The following is a 21,385-nucleotide window of genomic DNA, read 5'->3' as shown; positions in this document are numbered from 1 at the left end:
GAAGGTGGGATGAGTACATAGCAGACAGCTGACACCTCTTGAAACGGTTCTCAGTTCAGTTTGGGCTACTTCAGTCCCATGAGTCAGGCTTTAAGAGAACAATTGACAACAATGAAAATTCCAAACTTAGCATCACATAGTAAATTAGATCTCTCAATGCAGATGCCTTGTGAAGCATAACAAAACAGCAACAGCAAACCACCTGGTGGGTATCTCTTTAAATAGAGCTCTAAATGGTTAACTGACAATTGCACTTAGATTTTGCAGAACTTCTCTGCAGTACAGGTTTTGCATCAAGTGGAGTAAATCTAGACCAAAACTTAAAGTCTTTCTGCCGCAGTATCCTTGAGCAATAGAGGAATGGGAAAGTTTGGGTTGTGAAGGTGACAGGGGTGTGCTCTTCGCGTTTTGTGACAGAGGGTCGGGGGTCCTAAAAGGTGATTTAACGTGCGGGGCAGACCGGTTCACCAAGAGTCATCCCCCACAAATGTCAGTAGTGTTGAGAGTGACTGCACTAGGATTATAAAAATAATTCGTATTTGTATAACAGTGACCTATTTTTGAAACACTTGTACCCACATTTCTCTGTTCTGCAGTGGGTAACCATGCAGCCTTTCCCTCTCTGCTAGGTGATTTAAAGCATAATAATTCAGTGCCCTGTAGTTAGTGTTGAGTGGATTAAATTCCTCTTACGATGCTAAATTCCAGTCTTCCAAGTGTCACAGTGACTCCTGGAAGAAGAGGCTCACCCAAGAACCATGTGCCGAGACTGAGAAATCAAGAGAATGTAGGAAAAACAAGTGTTGATCAAAAACAGCTGTAGGGCTTCCCTGGTGGCGCAGTGGTTGGGAGTCCACCTGCCGATGCAGGGGACGCGGGTTTGTGTCCCGGTCTGGGAGGATCCCACATGCCGCGGAGCGGCTGGGCCCATGAGCCATGGCCGCTGAGCCTGCGCGTCCAGAGCCTGTGCTCCGCAACGGGAGAGGCCACAACAGTGAGAGGCCCGCTTAGCGCACAAAACAAAAACAAAAACAAAAACCAAGAAAAAAACAGCTGTAAACACTGGCTTGCTGTTTGGTCAGTGATAAAAACGCTCTCCTGCATTTTCTTATTAGATCCCAGCGGGGTGGAGTGGTCAGGGGAAGGGCCCCATATCTCCTTTCACCTCCCTCCTTTGTCATGTTTATACTCAGTGGCAGGACCCTGTCTTGGATTAGATTTTCCCAGCACAGCGCTCTTCCGTACTCTGGGTGCCTGGATTAAGAATTCTCTACCCCTGTTCATCCCCATGTTATTTACAGTGTTGAAGGCTAGAAACAACCTAAAGGAACGTCCATATGAGGGGATATTATGCAGCCACTAAAAATGAGGTTTTTTTTTTTTTTAAATGGCAGTGAACATGTTTTACAACTGAAAAAAATGATGTATGAAGGTTACATAATCACATGGGAAATCGCTCACAGCCTTGGAGAGAAAAAGATACGTATTAGTATCTGCAAGTGATGCTCATTTTATGTTCATAAAAAAGAGAAAGATAACAGAGACATAAAGACTGAAAGATATCCACTGAAATGGTGTGTTTCTACCTGGGTACTGGCATTATGATTTTCCTTTTCTTCATTGTATTTTTCTGCATTTTTCCAGATTTGTTTGCAGTGAGTTTGTGTTTTTAAAACCAGGAAAGCAATCCAAATAAGTGTTACCTAAAAAAAAAGAAAAAGGACAAACAAACCTTGTGTTTTTTGGACTAGCACCCCCAGGGTGAGGAATGAGGCCTTTATTCTTTTTTTCCTATTTTTCCATCATAAAATAATATGCCCAGTTCTCTGACCTCTGATGTATTTTGTATCTAGAGTGGTTGCATTTCAAGTACAAAGCTGGATAAATATACTAAGCAGTATTTCTCTAAGCTTTTTTTTTGTGTGTGAAAAGTTTTCTACACGGTTGAATACGTTTAGAAAATCTGGGCTAAAGAGAGTTTCTTTATAGGAGGGCTTTTCAGAGCCATCGGTAACTTTTAAGGAAGAACGGGGATAGTGGATAGTGGATAGTGTTTTCCAAATATATTTGACCCTGGAGTTCTTTTTTTTCACTAACCTTTGGATACCGGTGTCCGAAGTTTGGGGTGTATTGCACGAGGCCCGGGAACGTGATGGTGGGGTCTTGGTTTTGGCTGGCTCCTTTCTGTTCTCAGGGGCTAACCGTGGAGTTTCTCATATAGCACACAGCCTGCACTGCTACCACACGTCATCATGTTTCCTGTTTCTGTTGTTAGACCTTTCCGGAAGGTGAATGAGAAAGGCGTCTTACTCTGGGATAAAATCTACAAGTTGCAGAAAGGCCAGATTTATAAACAGGTATCTCGTGACCCATCTGTCCTTTTTGTTGCTGTGCTTTGTGATCGGTTATAATGATAACAGCTGACATTCGCTGAGGCTTGCCATGTGCCAGGCACAGTCCCAAGGGCTCTGCTTCAATGGACTGTTTATAACTTAGTGGCAGAATTTAATCTTAAGTCCATACATTTTCAATGTGCTGTGTGTAAATCAGCTCAGAATTGAACAGTTTTTGAAAGAAAAACTTTAAAGCATTTTTTCCATAGGATATAAAATTTAAGATGCCAGTAGTAAACCTTGGAAATTTCTCTTTAGTACGTGTTTAATCACATGACATCGCACCCAAATTGGTAATTATTTCCTGATGAACTGTGTTTTATATACAGTTTTGATGTATTTCAGTATCATATAAAGCTCTCTCGTGTTTGAGTAAATGATTGAATTGCTGTCCAGTTTTGTGTTACTGAAATTAGGTTTTTTATCTTATCTTTAAACGTTTTTATATGTGTGTAATATTTATAACATAAAATTACAGAACAGTACTATACAGTACTATACAGGTTTTTTTTTTTTAAAGTACTGATACATTCCTGTTGGATATGTAACAAACTGCTGTATGTGGCCCTAAGTATATTTTTTAGGCCTGAAAGATCAGCTTTGAACAGCCCTCCAAGTCTAGGAAGTGAGCCTGAGAAAATTATTAAGATGTAGCTAAAGCTTTGCTACAAGAATGTTTATCATGAAGTTACTTACAAAATAGATAACAAGGTAAATGTCCAGCCTCAGATAATTGGTAAAACGAATCATGGTAGGTCTCAGCTGCTAAAACTACATGGCAGGCAAATATTTATTGACATGGTCACAGAACGTAAAGCGTGGAAAAAAAAGATCATTACAAAGATATTTAGTATGAAGCCCCTCTGAAAAGTACATTTGACTTAGAAGAAAGGTCTAATAGATTTCACATAAAAATGTTTTTTATCTTTATATTTTGATATTTAAAATAAATTGTAAAAGCGAAAACATTTTTTTAAGTTTTAAAAGGTAGATATCGGGACTTTCCCTAGCAGTCCAGTGGTTAAGACGCCGTGCTCCCAATGCAGAGGGCACGTGTTTGATCCCTGGTTGGGGAACTAAGATCCTGCATGCCGCATGGCGCGGCCTAAAAAATAAATAAATAAATACTATAAATAGAAATTAAAAAACAAAAGTAGGTATATTGGGCCATGGGTTATACAGGTCTCTTATTTGTCATACAATATAACACCTATATTTTTCTGTTATTGCAGGGTAATTTATATGAATTTTTGAAGCTTACTGGATGGAGGGGATCCAAAGTGTTGTATTTTGGTGACCATATATACAGTGACCTGGCGGTGAGGAACGTTTTTTCCTGTTTCTTTGTTGGGGACAGTGTTAGGCCCACTTATTGAGGAATTTATCTTTTGTTTAAGACCATTTTCATACTTTCACAAAAGTGAGGAGTGGGCCACACTTTCTTTTTTTTTTAAAGTCCCATATTTTATGCAACAGGGTGGATCAGAGTCATGAAATAGATTATTTTTTTTGGAAAATGATGGAAATTAGCAATTTACTCAGTTTATCAGAAAAAAATCTTTCCATTTAGGTAATGGTAAGAAATAAATGTCCGTGTTCTTTCCTTTCCCTTTCATTATTAAGCATCAGAAACATACAAATGCTTCGTAAAATCTCATAAACATCAGTCAGGGTTTCTTTTTTTTTTGGGGGGGCTCACGGGCCCAGCCGCTCTGCGGCATGTGGGATCTTCCCGGACGGGGGCACGAACCCGTGTCCCCTGCCTCGGCAGGCAGACTCTCAACCACTGTGCCACCAGGGAAGCCCAGTCAGGGTTTCTTTTGCCAGCCTGTCATTTTGAAAGAGTACAAAACTGGCATTTCCAGGAAATAGCTATTACGTGAAAATGAGGCTCTTCATGCCCCTGGGAATGACTAGAGTGTCTCGGGACTTGAATTATGATTTAATGTATAATTAGCGCAGGATTGAGTGAATCACATCTGTTACCACACTTGGTTCCTTGTGGAATGAATTTATGTTTGTTAAGTGATTCCAGGCGAGGTTGCACAGCGCACATTTTGCAAAGTCTGAATGAAGGAGGTCCAGGAGGTAACGAGAGTAGGTCATGGCCGGCTGTCAAACTCCTCTGATATTTCTGAGTATTTTGATATTTCTGAGTATTTTGGCCCACACTGGATTGGCCTCACATGTGTGCACGTCTGTGTCGCTCTTGTACTATCGAAACGGTGACCTTTAATGGCTGAGCGGTAGGACCATCTGGGAAGCATTTCAGAGCACACGTGCCTGAGCCCCACTGAGGTGTATGGAGTCAAACTTTCTAGAGGTGGTGGAGGTAGAGGGTTGATTCCAGTGTCTGTGTGTAGTGACACCCTTCCCAGGTGTACTGACTTCAGTACATGTGCTGCATAATCATGTCTGTCCAGTAGGTTGAGGTCTAGTGGCAGGAATTGTGGGAGAATTGGAAAACTGAGGTTTTCATCCCATCTCTGCTCTTTATTAGCTGTGTGACCATGGGCACATCCCTCAAGCCTGGATGTCTTCATTTGTAAGAAGAGTGAGACAAGCTAATATATACAAAAGTGCTTAGTAAAGTAGAAACAAAGTGCTCCCTTCAGGATGTTGGCATTCCCAGAATGTCCGGCCAGGTGACGTGGCATCACAGCATGTACCTCTTGCCGTGTGGCCTGTGGGCCTTGAGGATATAACTAACTGTGTGCTACCCCGGAGGCGTGTAGGTACACGGCCCCATGAGGTGACACACACACAGACAGGCCTTAGCACTATGAGAAGTAGTTTGTCAGGAATGCAGTAGTAGTCAAATGTGGTCCCCATGACATCGGCATCACCTGGGAACTTGTTGGAACTGCAGATTCTCAGCTTCACCCCAGACCTCCTGAGTTAAAAACTCTTGGGGTAGGGCCCAGCCATCTGTGTTCTACACAGCTTCCCACACTCAAATTTGATATCAAGATAATGCTGGCCCATAGAATGAGTTAGGCAGTGTTTCCTCTTCTTCAGTTTTTGGAAGAGTTTGAGAAGGATTGGTGTTAATTCTTCTTTACATGTTTGGTAGTGGAGCCATCTGGTCCTGGGCTTTTCACTGTTGGAAGGTTTTTGATTCTCGATTCAATCTCCTTCCTAGTTAGAGGTCTATTCAGATTTACTGTTTCTTTATAATTCAGTCTTGGTAGGTTGTGTGTTTCTAGGAGTTTGTCGGTTTCATCTAGGTTGTCCAGGTTGTTGGCATACAGTACTCAGTTCGCAGTACTCTTTTATAGTCCTTCCCCCGCCCCCCCCCCCCCCCCCCGTAGAATTGCTGCTAATGTCACCACTTACATTTCTGATTTTAGTAATTTGAGTCTTCTTTTTATCTTATTAAAGGTTTGGCAATTTTGGGTTTTTTTGCTTTTTTTTTGAAGAACCAATTCTTGGTTTTGTTGATTTTTCTCTGCTGTTTTTCTATTCTATTTATCTCTGCTCTCATCTTTATTATTTCCTTTGTCCTGCTAGCTTTCAGTTTAGTTTGTTCTTTTTCTAGTTCCTTTAAGGTATATAGTTAAGTTGTTTTGACATCTTTTTTTAATGTAAATGGCATTGCTATTAATTTTCCTTTTTAGTATTGCATTTGTTGCATCCCATAAATTTGAGTATGTTGTGCTTGCATTTTAGTTTGTTTCAAGGTATTTTCTAATTTCCCTTGTGACTTCTTTGACCCATTGGTTGTTGAAGAGTGTGTTGTTTAATTTCCACGTATTTCGGAATTTTTCACTTTTCCCTTTTGCTGTTGATGTCTGGTTTCATTCCTAGTGATCAGAAAAGATACTTTGTATGATTTCAGTCTTTTAAAATTAATTAAGACTTGTTTTGTGGTCTAAAATACAGTTGCTCCTGGAGAATTCTCCATGTACACTTGAGAAAAATGTGTATTCTGCTTTTGTTGGGTGGAGTGTTCTGTATTTGTCTATTAGGTCTAATTGATCTCTAGTGTTGTTCAGGTCCTCTGTTTCCTGTTTGATCTTCTGTCTGCTTATTTTATCCATTGTAGAAAGTGAGCTATTGAGTTTCCTGCTATTATCGTAAAGCTGTCTTTTGTTCCCTTCAGTTCTGTTAATGTTTCCTTCATATGTTTTGGACCTCTGATGTTTGGTTGATATGTGGTTAGAATTGTTATATATTTTTGGTGAATTGACCCTTTTATCATGACATAATGTCATTCTTTGTGTCTTGTAACAGTTTTTGATCTAAAGTCTATTTTGCCTGATATGAGGATAGCCACTCCTGTTTCCTTTTGGTTACTATTTGCTTGGAATATCTTTTTTAATCTTTTCACTTTCAACCTATGTGTGTCCTTAGATCAAAAATAAATGTCTTGTAGACAACATATAGTTGGATTCATGCTAAAGTTGGAAAACCACTGTTTTAACGTGATCAGACCAATTCATTAACATGTCAGAAGTTATGTGGGCAATGAACATTACCCTTCAAAGGAATCTCTTGAGAATGTAGATCCTTTAATATTGCTGCCGTTTTTCAAAATACATTTAGATGCCCCTTCTGGATTATATTTGAGAGCCAATTTGAGGCATAGGAGAAAATTAGTTTCATTATTATTAATTTATTATCATGTACTTTAGTCTTAGGAATGTTCCAAATGATTTTTTTGCCTATTTTCAGAAATAAGATCCACCTTCAAAAGTTTGTCACCACTGGGAATATTTAAAAGAATGTGATGTATGTAGGGTCTCATATAGGAGAAAGAGAACTATTGAAAGGTTTAAAGAAATTCAACCATTGAAGAAGGTAGGCATCCTTAGGACATACAGAGCAGAGATTCTAGCTTTAGGTGAATCGCAGAGTGAATTTTCAAAACAGTAAGCCACATACCACTTCTCTCCTTAAAACCCTTAAAAGCTCTCTCCTTAAAAGCACCCCTTTCTTCCTCAGAGTAAAAGCCTGATTTCCTATAATTGCCCCCAAGGCCCTGCTTGATCTCTCCTTCCCCAGCCTCCCTCTATGAAGGCATCTCCTGCCTCTGCCCTCTCTCCTACTCTGCTCTAGGCTACCTGCCTTGCTGTTTCTTAACACACCTTGCTCCCAGCCTGTTCCTGCCCCAGCGCCTTTGCACTTGCTCTTTTTCCAGGCAGAATTTTTCTCCTCCCATATATTTGCATACTTTGACTCTCCTTACCTTCAGATGTATTAGCCTTGTCTTCCTAATCACTCTGTATAAAATGGTAACTCCTTTTCCCTCTTATTCTGCTTGATTTTTGTCCATTGTATTTCTCACTAGCTGCCACTGTGTATTTACTTGCTTATTTTTTGTCTCTATTTCCCATGAGAGCAGGGAATTGTTAGTTTTGTTCATTACTTTATTGTCAGTATCTAGAACAGGGCCTGGCAAAATGTAATATTTAGTAACTGTCAAATGAGAAAATTAACAGCCATGCATTATGGTGATTGTGTATCTTAGATTTTCCAGGACATAACTTAGATATTCTGGCTTATTAATGTCATATCATGGGATTACAATATTTGGAATGAAAACGTGATCATATATGTTGGTATTGTGTGATCATTCCAAGTCTGAGATTCCCCATAACCCAGGAGGCTTGGTATACGGTGGGTGTTCCCCAGTGGTCTGTGGATGAATTGAACGAAGACCTTCAGTAGCATTTCAGTTGACCCTCTTTCTGCCCCTGACCTAAATGTGGTTTTATAGACCATGGTTAATGATTCCAGATCCTGTGTTTCTGTGGGGTCTGTGATTCGCCGCAATTATTTCCGGAACAGAAACTTTCTTGGGGTGAAATGGTCAAAGCCTGAGGCTAAATTTGTTTTAATTAAGTGTAATTCATTGAATTTAGCTTGGTTAATAACTAACATTACACAGTTTCTCCTGGCGGTACAGTGACTTCAAGTATGAGGTCCTAGAAATAATGCAAAGCAGAGGGATTTTCTCAGTACAGCTCAGACAAGGGCAATGAGGCAGAAAGAAGTCCATGGCATGCTGCATTGGCCAGAACTGTGTTCCAGAAGCTGCTGGAGAGCTGCTAGCTCTCCCAAATTAAAACGTAATTCAATGAATGTCTGTTGCGTCGGGGAAAGGTCATGAAATGGTTTAAATTCTGTTGAGATTAATGTTGACTTCTTGTGATCTTTGCATTCAGGACTTGACCCTGAAGCATGGCTGGCGAACGGGTGCAATTATCCCAGAGTTAAGATCTGAGCTCAGAATTATGAACACGGAGCAGTACATTCAAACTATGACCTGGCTACAGACCTTGACTGGGTTATTGGAGCAGATGCAGGTTTGGGATTTTTTTTCTCTCCTACTTTTTATTTAAGGCTGAGGTTAGTCCACTGGTCAAAGTTATTTTCAGGTATTTTTATATTGAATTGTGGTCCTGAAGTATGAGGCATAAATTATCCTGCAGAATAACCACTGGGGTGATTTTGCCCCTAAAAGAGTCTTGCCATTTTCCCTAAAGAGAATTTTTAAGATGGCTCCCAAAGCCATTTGGAGAAAAGTTTTGTGGGGCCCATGTGGGAAATCTGGTGTCCTTACTTCCCCACTAAAGCCCCACTGGGAGACCAGTGGGATTCAGGAACCTCTGCCAGTGTTTGGGTCCAGTCCTGCTTCTGTCTTTAGCCTGCGGTGGGACTTCTCCGTTTGGGGCCTCCATTTCCCCATCTGTAAAATGGAATGAACACTTCAGGCTGGGCACCACGGCTTGCTGGGAAGAGTCTCAAAGCAAGAGTCGAGATCCCTGTGTGCAGCCTCCCTCTGATTTTGAAGATAACACCTACAGTTGGCTGGCTCACTGGAGTTCAGTGGTGTGTTTTTCTTTCTGTAAGTTACATAGCCAGTTTGGGGCAGTTAGTGAGGAAAGTTGTTTCAGCAGTGATTTCCTGGCCCGTGGAAGCTGCCCTGTGTTGCAGCTGCGACCCCTCCCCAGTCTCACGACGCACCTTGCTTTCCCCCTGGTTCAGCCGGCCTGGCCCGCAGCTGTCTCGGGCTGAGTGAGTGCCGGCTCCTGGAGGTTAAGGGGCATGGATGCTTGCACTCTTGGCTGCGGGCTCCGGCCATGGCCTGGTGCCCACGGCCTACCGGCCTGCTTTGTAAATGGGCCGGGAGCCGCCTTGCCTGGCCCAGCTGGCAGCAGACCCGGGCAGGGCTGCGGGGAGTGGCAGGTCCTCACTCCAGGGTGCACCCTTGCAGGGCGTGGGGCCTCACACGTCGCCCAGGCCTCGCTTCCAGCGCGCTCTGGCTGCGTTGCTCCTTGGCTCGTCTCTCACGAGGACTGGTTCTGTTTTCCTTCCTGTGCTTGTCTGTGAGGTGACCGTCCAAAAATAAAAGGCATCAGTTCTGGGTTAACGTAGCTTTAAGTCTGCGCATAGGTCATACGGTAATAATAGCTGCTCTTCAGATGCCGGGCATTGTGCTGAATGCTTGCTCTGCAACATTACTAATAACTCGTCCCAGCTGTCCAGTGTACGCTTTTCCACCTTAGAATAAGGAAACTGAGTGTTTGAGAGGTTGGGTAATATGTCAAAGGTCATAAAATGACAGAGCAAGAACTTGAACCTAGGCTGCGTGGTGCCCAAGTCCCTGCTTTCAAGCGCTGCACTGAAGTGCTTCTTTGCTGTGCGGTTTAGAGCTCTTGGGTGTAGCCAGACCCCTTGCCTCAGGTGCGGTCTCTCTGTGATGCAGGTAGCTGGTCAGCTACACAGATGCAGCCTGCAGGTAGATGGTGTCGCTGCATTTTAGCTTTGAGGACAAATTTATTTCTTGTTTTCCTGTCTCTGACCTGTATAAAAAGTTTGATGAATAAGGAGTGTGTGTTTTAGAGAACGGAAGTGCTGGGAAGATTTCTGTGATTTATAGAATTAATTGTATAAGGCGTGGGGTTAGGGAAGGAAGAAAAGGGAATTGACATTTATGCTGCCGCCCCATTTTACAGGTGAGGAAACAGGCTGAGAGATAAGTAACTTTTCCAGAATCTCAAAGTTAGTGACAGCAGAATCAAGCGATACAGAAGCAAGGACTTACTATGCTCCAGACTCCAAGGGCTTTACGGGCATTTCACTCAACAACAGCTCTTGGAAGCGGGCACTGACATCACCCCCATTTTACAGATGAAGAACCGGAGGCAGAGAGGAGAAACTAACTCGCTGGGCTTAGACCGGGCTGTCTGGCCCCAGAGCCCTCATCTCTGTGCTGTGTCACCTCGGTGTCTGGAACACTTCCGTCAGGGTGGATTCACTAGGACATAGAGGAGGGTGGCTGATAATTAAAACACTGTCCAAATGAGCATCACTTCTCCCTGTTCCCTATCTACTCTCTCCTCTGCCTCTGTGTTCACCTGGAAAACTATACATTATTCCAGTGAGCCCATGTCAAATGTTTCTGTAGCTCCCCTTTTCCCGATAGTACGCACATAGCATATTATCTGGACTGTTTTCTGAGGAGAGAAATTTGTCCTCTGAGGTTGGCTGTGTTTTTTTTTTTTTTTTTTGAAGCCAGCCGTGTTGTTTGGAGCCCAGTCTGATGAATTCAATGCCAGTGTTGAAATTCTGGTTTTAAAAAAGTAGCTATGAAGAATAATTTTTGTTCGCTAGCCTTGAAGTGCACTCGCAAGTGGTATGGCTCGTGGTGGTAGTGCCGGTGGATGGTGTGGTGTATAGTATAGAGGCTTCCCAGGTAACCACGTCGGAGCCACGATTCACCCAGGGTGGACAGGCTTCTGCGAAGAGCCAGCTAGCCACCGTGTTAGGCTGTGCGGGTCCTGCGGTCTCTGTTGCAGCTACTCAGCTGTGCTTGTAGCACCAAAGCAGCCTTAGGCAGTATGTAAACCACCGGTTGTAGCTGTATCCCTATAACTGGTGGACACTGAAATTTGAATTTCATATCATTTTCACGCACCATGAAATTATTTTTCTTTTGATTTTTTTCCAACAGTTTCAAGAGGAAAATCCTTTCTTAAGCTCATTAGGCCAATAGAAGAGTGGGTGCTGGGCTGGGTTTGGCCTCCCCTGGCACAGGCTGTCAGGCTGCTGGCTGGATTGCGATATCCTGCTCCCACAGGGCTGGGCCGGCCGGTACAGCACATTTGTGTAGATTGAAGTCATGAAGGGCTGAGTATGCTAACTAACGAGTGAGGCTAAGATGGCTGAGGTGACTGTAGGATGAGCCTCTGGTGTGGGCTTCTGCTGAGTCTTTTCCCATGCTAACTACCCCCCCTTGAGTACATGGTATCACTTAAGGGTTAATTATAACTAATGAATACCCAGTCTTTGAAGTCTTTTCAAGTAGATTTCAGACACCTGAGATTACTGTTTTACAGAGTTTGGCCTTGTAGGGGGATCAGAGCTGGAGAAAGGTGTGGCTCAGGAGAAATTGTTTTCTTTTAATGGGAGAGCCTTGGGCGCGTTTAAACGCTGATGGGAAGGATCCGGTGCTGATGGATCCGTCCAAGGAGGTGGATCACATGGGAGAGACGATAAGTGCTAGAGAAAGGGCAGGTGGGAGGGGGGTGCGGGTAGGCCTTGGATGGGAGGGTGCGAGGGGAGGCTGGGTTAAGGTGCACACCCCCGGGGCTCATATGCCCTCTCCTCTGGGCATGCTCCTGGCTCCGATCTCTGGGGCGTTCCTCCTTAGCATGTCCCTCTGGCAACCTTGGGCTTCGCTGGAGATGATCTGTCATCCTCGGCTGCCCCCCATTCTGGAAAAGCTGTGCTGGAGAACGTGCCTTGGACTTGGAGACTCTTCATGTCTGCGGAGCCTGCCCGCAGGTGGGGGCGCCCACCTGAGGGGACAGTGGAGAGAAGCGTTCACAGGGCCTGTGGCAGCTGGTTTCCAAAAGGAGGGAGCAAGTGGATTCACTCTGGTCATCTTCCTTCTGGTCGCTAGTCAGAGAATTCTCCCCTCCTGCAAGCACGGGAGAAGCTTCTCCTTCATACTGGACACAAGTGCCGTTCGTGGGCCAAGAAGGGCGTATGGGCAGAGGTGGGAGGGAAACTTCCCGCCACAGGCTGATAGCCCATCCTGTGTGCCGTCGCATTGTTTTGTCCTGATCTGTGTACCCCCCGCCAGGGCTCCCTCTCTTCCTCTCTTACATCTTCAGTAGATAGCGCAGTGCTTGCCACAGAGTCGGTGCTGAATACGTATATGGACACGTGTGTGTATGTGTATGCGTGTATATCTGTGTACAGGTGTGTATAAGAATGTGTGCATGTGTGTGTATCTGCGTGTATCTATCTATATAAATAAATCCTTGTGGCACCCTACAGAGTTTTGACCTAGTCTCATGCTTTGTAGTGCCTGCGTTCTATAGTGAGTAATTTGTTGATCTAAAATGTGAGCGCTGATTGAAACCACACTCGGAGGACCTACCTCAACACCTCCAGTTGTGCTGGACCAGTCTTCCGGTGCTCCACTCACACACGGCCAGTGGTCATTCAGTGGTGGCTGCTTCCGGCTGGTGTAGGCAGCGGTGCTGGGCCGGAAGTCCAGGTGACAAGCTCAGGGTTTTGTCTGAGTGGCAGAGGCCTGTAGCAGGTGACTTAGTCAAGCTGCTGACCCGGGCATACGTGATAAACAGAAGGGCCTTGGCTGCCACGTCAGAAGCAGATGGTTTGCGTGTTCGGTGTTTTCCTCCGGGTCCTGAGGCTGCCCCTGTGACCATGGTCTCCAGGGAGCCCCATCTGGCCCCTGTGGTCCCGTGTACCCCTGGCTGCGCTCGAGAGTTCCCGTTGAGCCTCAGGAGCCTTGGAGAGAGGCTTGGGAGAATCCGTGTGTTAGGCTGTGCACGGTTGTCATTTTCTTTCTGCCTTTTGCTCACATTTCAGCCCACCCAGAAAATTCTCTGCTTCTCTGTCTGGGTGAGGTGCTCTGCCTTCTTGCCTTTTATAAAAACAATTTTTTTTTTCCTTAAACACTTTAAAAGATAATATTAAGGAAAAAGATTAAAGCCAATTATAATTCAACTACCCTTGCACAAATTAAAGAAACATTTCCCTGTCAATTTCCAGATATATGCACATGTTTTTACATGCTTGTAACTTGTGGATGTACTGTTACACCTGCTATTTCCACGTAACTGCCGTTTGTGTGTGTGTGTATAATACATATATTTATGATATATATAAATGTGTATTAGGTAGCCTGTATTAAGTATATGTTTATGTGTGTAGTGGATAATCCATGTGTAATGGATACATTACGCGCACGTATAATACACGTATATTTTATGTGGATGCATATGCATTGTGCTTATACAAAGCCTTTAATAATACTTTAATATCTCTAGTTTAGTGGGAGCCTTGCTTAATGGCATCATAATATGCCACGTGCACTTGGTGGAGAAGGGCAGATGGCAGCTGGGAAGTCTGAAAATGTATTATGTCCTGCAGGTGCCTGTCTCTTAGACCTGAATAAAATTCCTCCCAGAAGAGCTGCCCATTAGAAAATTCTCATGACCTAATAGGTTTATTCATACCCAGAACCTTCTCAATAATTGGCTTGTGTCCTGCAGGTTCACAGAGATGCGGAGTCACAGCTGGTTTTGCAGGAGTGGAAAAAGGAGAGGAAGGAGATGAGGTAAGAGCGGCCTGTTTTGAACAGAGTAAATCCCCCACCCTGGCCACGTTCACTCAGCCCACATGCCTGGCGCAAGGCCTGCCTGAAGCAGGCTTCGAAACAGTCTTTCTCAGCTGCCAGGGGTGACTGTGACCCCCCAGCATCGAGAACGAGCCAGCTGCCATTAGTGATGAGTGACATTTCCTCGAGGCAGCAGTGAGCTCCCTCACACCTGCTGCCTGCCCTCGAGTTTGTTGTCTGTCCATCCCTCCTCCCATCCATCCCTCCTTCCAGCCCACTTGACTTCCCCGTTTGGGCAGCCACTGGTCCAGCTGCTGGCAATGCCGGTGGCCCAGCGTGGCTAGTGGGACAGTAGCCACCAAGCCACAATTAATTCCTGGGGCTTCTACAACCCTGGTGCTTGTTTGTAACACTGCTGTTTTAGGAATGTGCAGTCACTCAGTATCATGATGTCTCTTGGTGAAGAAAACCCATCCGCTGTCAGAAAGTTTGGTGGGTGTGTGTCTTAAGGGAACGGTTATTCTTGATTTTTTTTTTTTTATTAAATTTGTTGATTTACAGTATTGTGTTAGCTTCAGGTGTACAGCTTCAGATTCTTTTCCATTATAGGTTATTACAAGATACTGAATATAGTTCCATGTGCTCTGCATGTGCTCTCCATCCTTGTTGTTTATGTTTTATATATAGTAGTGTGTATCCATTAACCCCACACTCCTAATTTATCCCCTCCCCTCTCCTTTTCGCTTGTTTTCTCTGTCTGTGAGTCTGTTTCTGTTTTGTAAATAAGTTCATTTGTATTATCTTTTTAGATTCCACATATAAGTGATACCATATAATATTTGTCTTTCTCTGTCGACCTACTTCACTTAGTATGATCATCTCTAGTTGCATCCATGTTGCCGCAGATGGCATTATTTCATTCTTTTTTATGGCTGAGTAATACTCCACTGTATATATGTACCACATCTTCTTCATCCATTCATCTGTCAATGGACATTTAGGTTGGTTTTAAGGGAACGATTATTCTTAAGAGACCCTGTGGACAGTTGTGCTTTCCTGTAGAAGAGGATGGATGCTGTGCATGTAAACACTGTCGATGTGACCATTTCTGCTCTTGTGGTTCCCCCCACACCCCCCTCCCGGGCACAGCTGTCCCTAAGGTTTGTTAGTAGTGCTCACTTCCTGGCTTCTGGCCTCTGAGCAGTGGGCAGCCTGCGGGGGGCTGTGGTGTGCGTGGAGGGGGCAGAGTCCATCCCTCTGGGCAGCAGAAGCCACGGCTGTATTGAATCCTTCCTCTTCCCTCTCAGCGTGCTGGCTGTTGGGGGCTTATTCCAACGTGATTATTGGTCTAAAATGTTGGGTGAGAGGGTGATGGGCATATAATGTCATTTGACTCTGGGCCCCTTGCCCCTGAAGGCCAGACCTGAGTCCTACACTCCAGGGACCTCACATTATTAGAGAAAAGAATCGTTTCACCTGGCAGAGATTTTGTTTGGAATTCGCATCTCGAACAACCTCACATCTCAATGAGATTTTTCAGTAAACGTTTGAACACCATTTATGTTGCTCCACCTGCAGACCTAGTTGAGGTCTTCCAAGTTTCTTCTTTTTATTGTGGTAGCATCTGCTGTCACCATATGACGAAAGAAGGCCCCTACCAACTAGTGGCTTTTATCACACAGTTGTGTAAAGGATTATGGGTTTTGCTGTGTTTATAACTGATTTTTTAACAGTCAAATGGCATTTATCCAGTTTGCTGGAGCAGTCTGTGTGTAGGGGTCCTGGCCATTGGATTGGATGGTGTGCATATCCCGTGTATGTGTGACGGGGTGTTGTTTTACACACAGACGCGTGTCTGCACACCTGCAGGGGCTTAGAGCCCGGGGTAGGGTGAACAGTCTTGCAAGATGCCTGTAATCCAGGCTTTGAGGAGGTGCCTGAAGCTCTGTAATGGATGGTAGAGATGTGTTTACATCACTATAAAATAATCCTTAATCTCTCAGACATAAAGTACTTTTGAGTTTATGATACGCTTTTATTTCTCTTTCCTTACTTAGTTCTCAATATAACCTGATGAAAAGGGGGCCTTTGTCCCATTCTGTAGACAAAGGAAGTTTGGAGACTCTGAGAACATTGTGCGTCTCTGTGGACCTTCAGAAGCAGCTCCCGCACCCTCTGTTTTTGTTTGGGAAACGGGGTGTGCAGGTTTAGAGGCTCACGCGTTGCCGCTGGAGCCCTCGGCAGTGTTCTCTCTGGCTGGCCTAAGTGGGGAATGTGATCAGAGCCAGTTGATGGATGAATGGACAGACTGTTTTCTCCATTAGAAATCGGAGCTGCTCTAGGCTAATTTGAGTCTTGTACGTGTGAAAGAGTGATTTAAAAAAAAAATCTTTTTATTGACGTATGGTTGATGTACAATATTACATCAGTTTCAGGTATACAACATAGGGATTCACATTTTTTATAGATTGTACTCCATTTATAGTTATTATAAAATATTAGCTGTATTTCCCGTGCTGTGCAATATATCCTTGTAGCTTATTTATTTATTTATTTTAAACTTTTTATTTTACATTGGGGTAGAGTTGATTAACAATGTTGTGTTGGTTTCAGGTGTACAGCAGAGTGATTCAGTTATACGTATACATGTGTCTGTTCTTTGGGAAACGGTGATTTTGATTTTATTTGATTTCGGTAGCTAAAAGCAGACCTTTTGGGAATCACTGTCTCTTGCCTCTTCAGAGAAATGACCAAAGGTTCCTTCAACACCCAGTTCGGAAGCTTGTTCCGCACAGACCAGAACCCCACGTACTTCCTGCGGCGCCTGTCGCGGTTTGCCGACATCTACATGGCGTCCCTGAGCTGCCTCCTGAGCTATGATGTCAGCCACACGTTCTACCCCCGGAGAACCCCGCTGCAGCACGAGCTTCCTGCCTGGTCTGACAGGTCCCCGGCCACCAGGCCGCCGCTCCTGCAGGAGGCCCAGGCCAAGTAGCCAGCGGCCCAGGCACCCTGGGCGCGAAAAGCCAGGACCGGCGGCGGCCCCGCACCGGGCAGACTTTGCATGGACGTGACTGTGCTTACGGACATGCCTTGTGATACCTATTTTGTACATTACGGAGGATACCCCCCAGCTCGTGAAGACAGGAGCTCGCAGCCCAGGGGGACTGCCTTCCTGTACATGTGGGGACAGCGGCTGGCTTCCTGTCAACACCCTGTGATCGCCCTTCTTGTTTACTAAGGTACCGCGACCGGCGTCAGATTTTCTGGGACGGGGAGGCTTCTTGATACCATCTCTGGATTCCAGCAGGTGACGTTTTGAAACTCTTCTTGACTCTTCCATGCAAAACGCACGGAAAAAGCGAACATTCACAGGCAGTGCAGGGGACCAGTGGTGTGCACCGGTGAACTTCTCACAGAAAGCTGATGTTTGAGCGAGCGCTGCGGTAGCATGCCACTGTGTCAGTGGCAGAGATGGTCCCCAGACGGCAGCCGGTTCCCAGATATCTTCTGGTACTAGGGCTTTGGCACTCTGGTGCCTCACTTGAAAGCAGACTCAGCCTCTCTGGAAGTCTTTCTTGAGAAAGAACAAGGGGAGTTGCAAGTCCTTGGCCTTGATTGTCCTCAGTATCCGTGTCCCGTGTCCTGCCCCCTGCTGGGGAAGGACCATTGTGCCCCAAGTGATGGGCAGGTTCACTCTTTTCCCCAGAAGAGGTGGGCAAAGAGAGAAGAGCTTCTGGCTAAATTTCCAGCCAGCAGAACAGACTTTGTAGAATGAGGCAGTGAGAAATAAACAGGTCAGAAGACAAATGCCAGTGCACTTGTGTTGGGCCTCCCAGGAATTTATTTTAGCTGAAACTGCCACCTGTATATTGCTTGAATGTGATCGTGGGAGGATGGAAAATGAAACAAAAAATGTCCTCGTAATGAAGAGCCACGCCGTGACCCCTGCTGGCCGTGTTGCAGTCTTATTAACAAGTGTATTACCAGAAGCCGTCCTTGTTGGAGGGAAACGAGCAGATGCCTGTCTCTCCTGACTTGTCAGCCAAGGAGAGGGGCTTGAATCTAGCAGGAGGGGAGGGAGGTGGCCCTCTCCTCTTAGCCATCTTCCACCCTCTCTTCCTCTTAGATTGCTTTCCTGCCATGTTTGTATGTCTATTTGGGGAGTTTGGGTGGTTTTCTTTAGGTGTCTGTGTTAAAGGTGGGAGAGGATAAAGGACTCTGAAGCTAAGAGAAACAGAGTTGGAAATGACCTAGCTGGCTGAGTGTTCCCATTTCCTTCTGAGGACAAGGCAAGGGACACGCATCCTTAAACCTAAAGGATGCAGGTACAGGAGGAAGGGGGCTTGTGGAGAGAGGGCTCGCGTATTCAGCGTTTTTAATGGATTCGTGTACGGAGTCAGGTGTTGATGAAATGCTCGCTTGGCCTTCCACAGGATACCCGCCGCAGTGTGGAAGTTAGGTGAGTCCCATAGCACGCATTGTAATGCTGCTTGTTCTAATGGGAGTGTGCTTGTGATATTTTCTTGTATTTAACTAAAATAGTGAAGGTGATTCTCTAGACCCAGTAGGCCCAATTAGCCCCCATTTTTTCCCTCTAAATTTTATTTGAAACACAGCAGTCCGTTCCTTTTTCCGACAGCAGGAGGCATTTCGTTTGCTGTTTGTTAGCGCTCAGGGGTTTTACGCATCCGAGTGCATTGGAAGACTGGCGTTTCGGGGGTGCAGGTGGTGCCCAGAAATGTTCAGTGTTGGGGTCCTCAGAGGATACACTGGTGCTTTGGGCTGCTAGTTTCTGCTTTGGAGAAGCTGAGTGAGGAAGTAGGTATTATTTTAAAACATTTTCTTAGTTTTTATCAGGTATTCATTAGATATCTCCTAGGTGCCAGTGATAGGGTGTCTTGTTTACTCAAGAATGAAGTACAACTATTTTTACAACCTGCTTTCATGTACATCTAGGTTAGGTGACCCAAGCCTGGGGGGAAGAAATAGATTTTCTGGGTGTGAATAATGAATTTTACAACTTATTACCGATTAAGGTTTCGGTCTGTGGGCCATGGTACGTGGCGCTATTGAGATCTCTCTGCGCAGGGCCCAACCGAGCATGTGCCCGGCAGATGTGAACCCGCGCTGGGGCCAGGACAGAGGCATTCTCGTCTGTGCTCAGTCTTAACTTGTCACTGTTGTGACTCAGCTGGTTTTCAGCACGATGCACTGCACTCTGTTCTTCCCGTTTTGTCCTCTGGTGCACACGCGTACGAAGGCATGTGGGTACAAGGGAAGGGAGTCTATTTTCTACCACTTAAAACATCAGTTTGGAAAGTGAACGGAATAAAATTAGTTTGCACATTAAAAAAATATTTTCCATTTTTAGCATCAGTTAGACTGATTTTCTCTGAATGATGTGAGCAAAAATTCATAGCCCAGGGGCAGTCCTTGCCCCCCAAGGCTCACGTACCTGGTTGCCCTGGAAGGAACCTGCACAACTCGTTTTCCCAGAGTTGTTTTTAATAGACGAAACCTGGCTTTTAATATATTTTAGGAGTTTGTCTTAGAGCTCCCACTTTCCTCCTAACATGGCCTCTTTTTTTTTCCCCCCCTTTTAAAAATTCTCTTCAGCTCCGTTAATGCCATCCAACATAAACCACATGTTACTGATTCAGGTGCATCTCAGACTAAGTTCCTAGTCGCTTTGAAGGCATTGGTCCTCTTAGTGCAAAGGAGAAATGAAAAGTAGTCTTTCTTCCTCGCTAATTTAGCTTTGGGTGACCTCAATAGCTTTCCCTCTCTTTTTGTCCCCAAAGGCCTCTAAAGTGGTAGAGTGTGTGCTAAGTACTGGAACTGGATTCCACTCAGCCGAACGTTCATCTGCTGCACGCACTCGGGAGCCCTTGTCTCGAATGCGCTCTCAGACTAAATTTGGCCAGAGGCAGGGCTCCTTGATGCTCTCTTCAACTACTAGGGAGCCAGCCTGTGGTCTGCCCTCTTAGTATTGATTTCCTTTTGTACCAGTTTTCTGCGTTAGCCTATGGGAGCTTGGCTCCCAAGTTCAGCTAACCTTTAATACCCTAGTGGATTGAAGAAAAGAAAGGAAGTGAAGTTTCCCTAATGCAAGGTTCAGCCAACTTTTCCTGTAAAGGGCCAGGCAGTAAATACTTTCAGCTTTGCGGGCCATTTTCTGCGGCCCCTCTCTAGGACTGGGCCTGCCTGTGGTCCAGTACAGCGTGGCTTATGAAAACAGGCTGCAGGCTGGATTTGGCCTTTGGGCCATGGTCTGCCGAGCCCTGCTCTGATGGATCGTGTTGGTGGCAATGGCGAGATGACCTTGCTGAAAGCGCACAGATGAAGCAGCCCACAGTTGGGTGCAGCCAGTAGAAAGAAGTTCTGTAGGTAAGTGCGCCACGTTCCCCTACGAGCTACTCTCGGGGCATATTTACTTCTATGGCCAGTGGTAAAATACTGTGTTTCCAGCACACGGCACGATTGTCGTTGCGTGGTTGAGCTGCCAGACTCGGCATTCATTGAATATACCTCTCGTTGCCCTCATCTGTGATTGTGCTAGTGGCGTGTGATGGGCTTGGATGCCCGGAAGACCCTTCAGGACCGAAGGACTTAATCCCCGCAGCTGCTGGGTGTGCTGCTGGCTTACCGTCTGCAGCTGTCAGTCCTCCTTGGGAGCTTCCCCTGCTGAAAAGTCCTGCCTCGGATGAGGATGTGGTCAAGCTCCCTCCCTGGAGCAACTCTGAAGGCCTTTCAGCTCCAGAGCTGTTGGGAGGGCACACAGCTGAGGCCTCTCTGTCTGCACTGCAGCCCAGCTCCCTTCCCATCCCCTCTCCCCTTCCCGGGTGTTGATCCCAAGGACAGTCCCCATCTCAGTGTCTGCTCTCCAAGGAACCAACCCACAGCAGTGCTCTGTACTTTTCTATACTGCAGGCTTGAACTCTGACTTAGGAAACTGTTTTTTTTAGTAGAATGACAGATTGTGCCTGTTTAATTAATTTCAGGCACAATGAATGCAAATTAGATAGACTTACTGTTTATTCTGAATGTGAATTTGCTATTTATTCTAAATGTTGATTTTATGTTACATGACTTTGAACTTGTTGCCAAATAAAAGTTTGAATTGTATTGTCCAGTTTATTATAAGTCATCTGTTTCATGTGCTTCAGTCAGTGGCAAAGCTGTATCACATTCCAATGCACCCCAGAAAGAGCATCCCTGAGAGCAAGGCTGAAAGATTTTTGGTTCATTTCTCACCACCCTTGTTCTCCCACGCCCAGCAAAGCACACTGGCTTGTTTTCAGAGCTTGAGGACCATGTAATTAAGCCACGGAAGGAAAATTGGTATGCGTTTGGCCTCAGGTGGGCAGCAGGTAAGCCACCTGGAATTTCT

The 21,385-nt window shown here is 45.1% G+C and overlaps 1 protein-coding gene across 1 annotated transcript in view; it reads left to right on the top strand.

The window, feature by feature from the left end:
* Nucleotides 1-17,120, top strand: part of NT5DC3 (5'-nucleotidase domain containing 3) — a gene marked incomplete at its 5' end in the record, with an annotated part of 51,488 nt that extends 34,368 nt beyond the window's left edge. The window contains 5 exons of the mRNA XM_082850101.1: nucleotides 2,276-2,357; nucleotides 3,626-3,712; nucleotides 8,561-8,701; nucleotides 13,928-13,992; nucleotides 16,735-17,120. Coding sequence (XP_082706227.1) covers nucleotides 2,276-2,357; nucleotides 3,626-3,712; nucleotides 8,561-8,701; nucleotides 13,928-13,992; nucleotides 16,735-16,987 — 628 coding nt within the window. The 3' untranslated portion in view covers nucleotides 16,988-17,120. The remainder of the gene's footprint in view (nucleotides 1-2,275; nucleotides 2,358-3,625; nucleotides 3,713-8,560; nucleotides 8,702-13,927; nucleotides 13,993-16,734) is intronic.
* Between the last annotated feature and the right edge of the window lie 4,265 nt (nucleotides 17,121-21,385).

This window comes from Leucopleurus acutus, assembly GCF_964270905.1.
Source record: "Leucopleurus acutus genome assembly, chromosome: 11".
NCBI classification, from domain to species: domain Eukaryota; kingdom Metazoa; phylum Chordata; class Mammalia; order Artiodactyla; family Delphinidae; genus Leucopleurus; species Leucopleurus acutus.
This window is presented reverse-complemented; position numbering and strand designations above follow the sequence as displayed.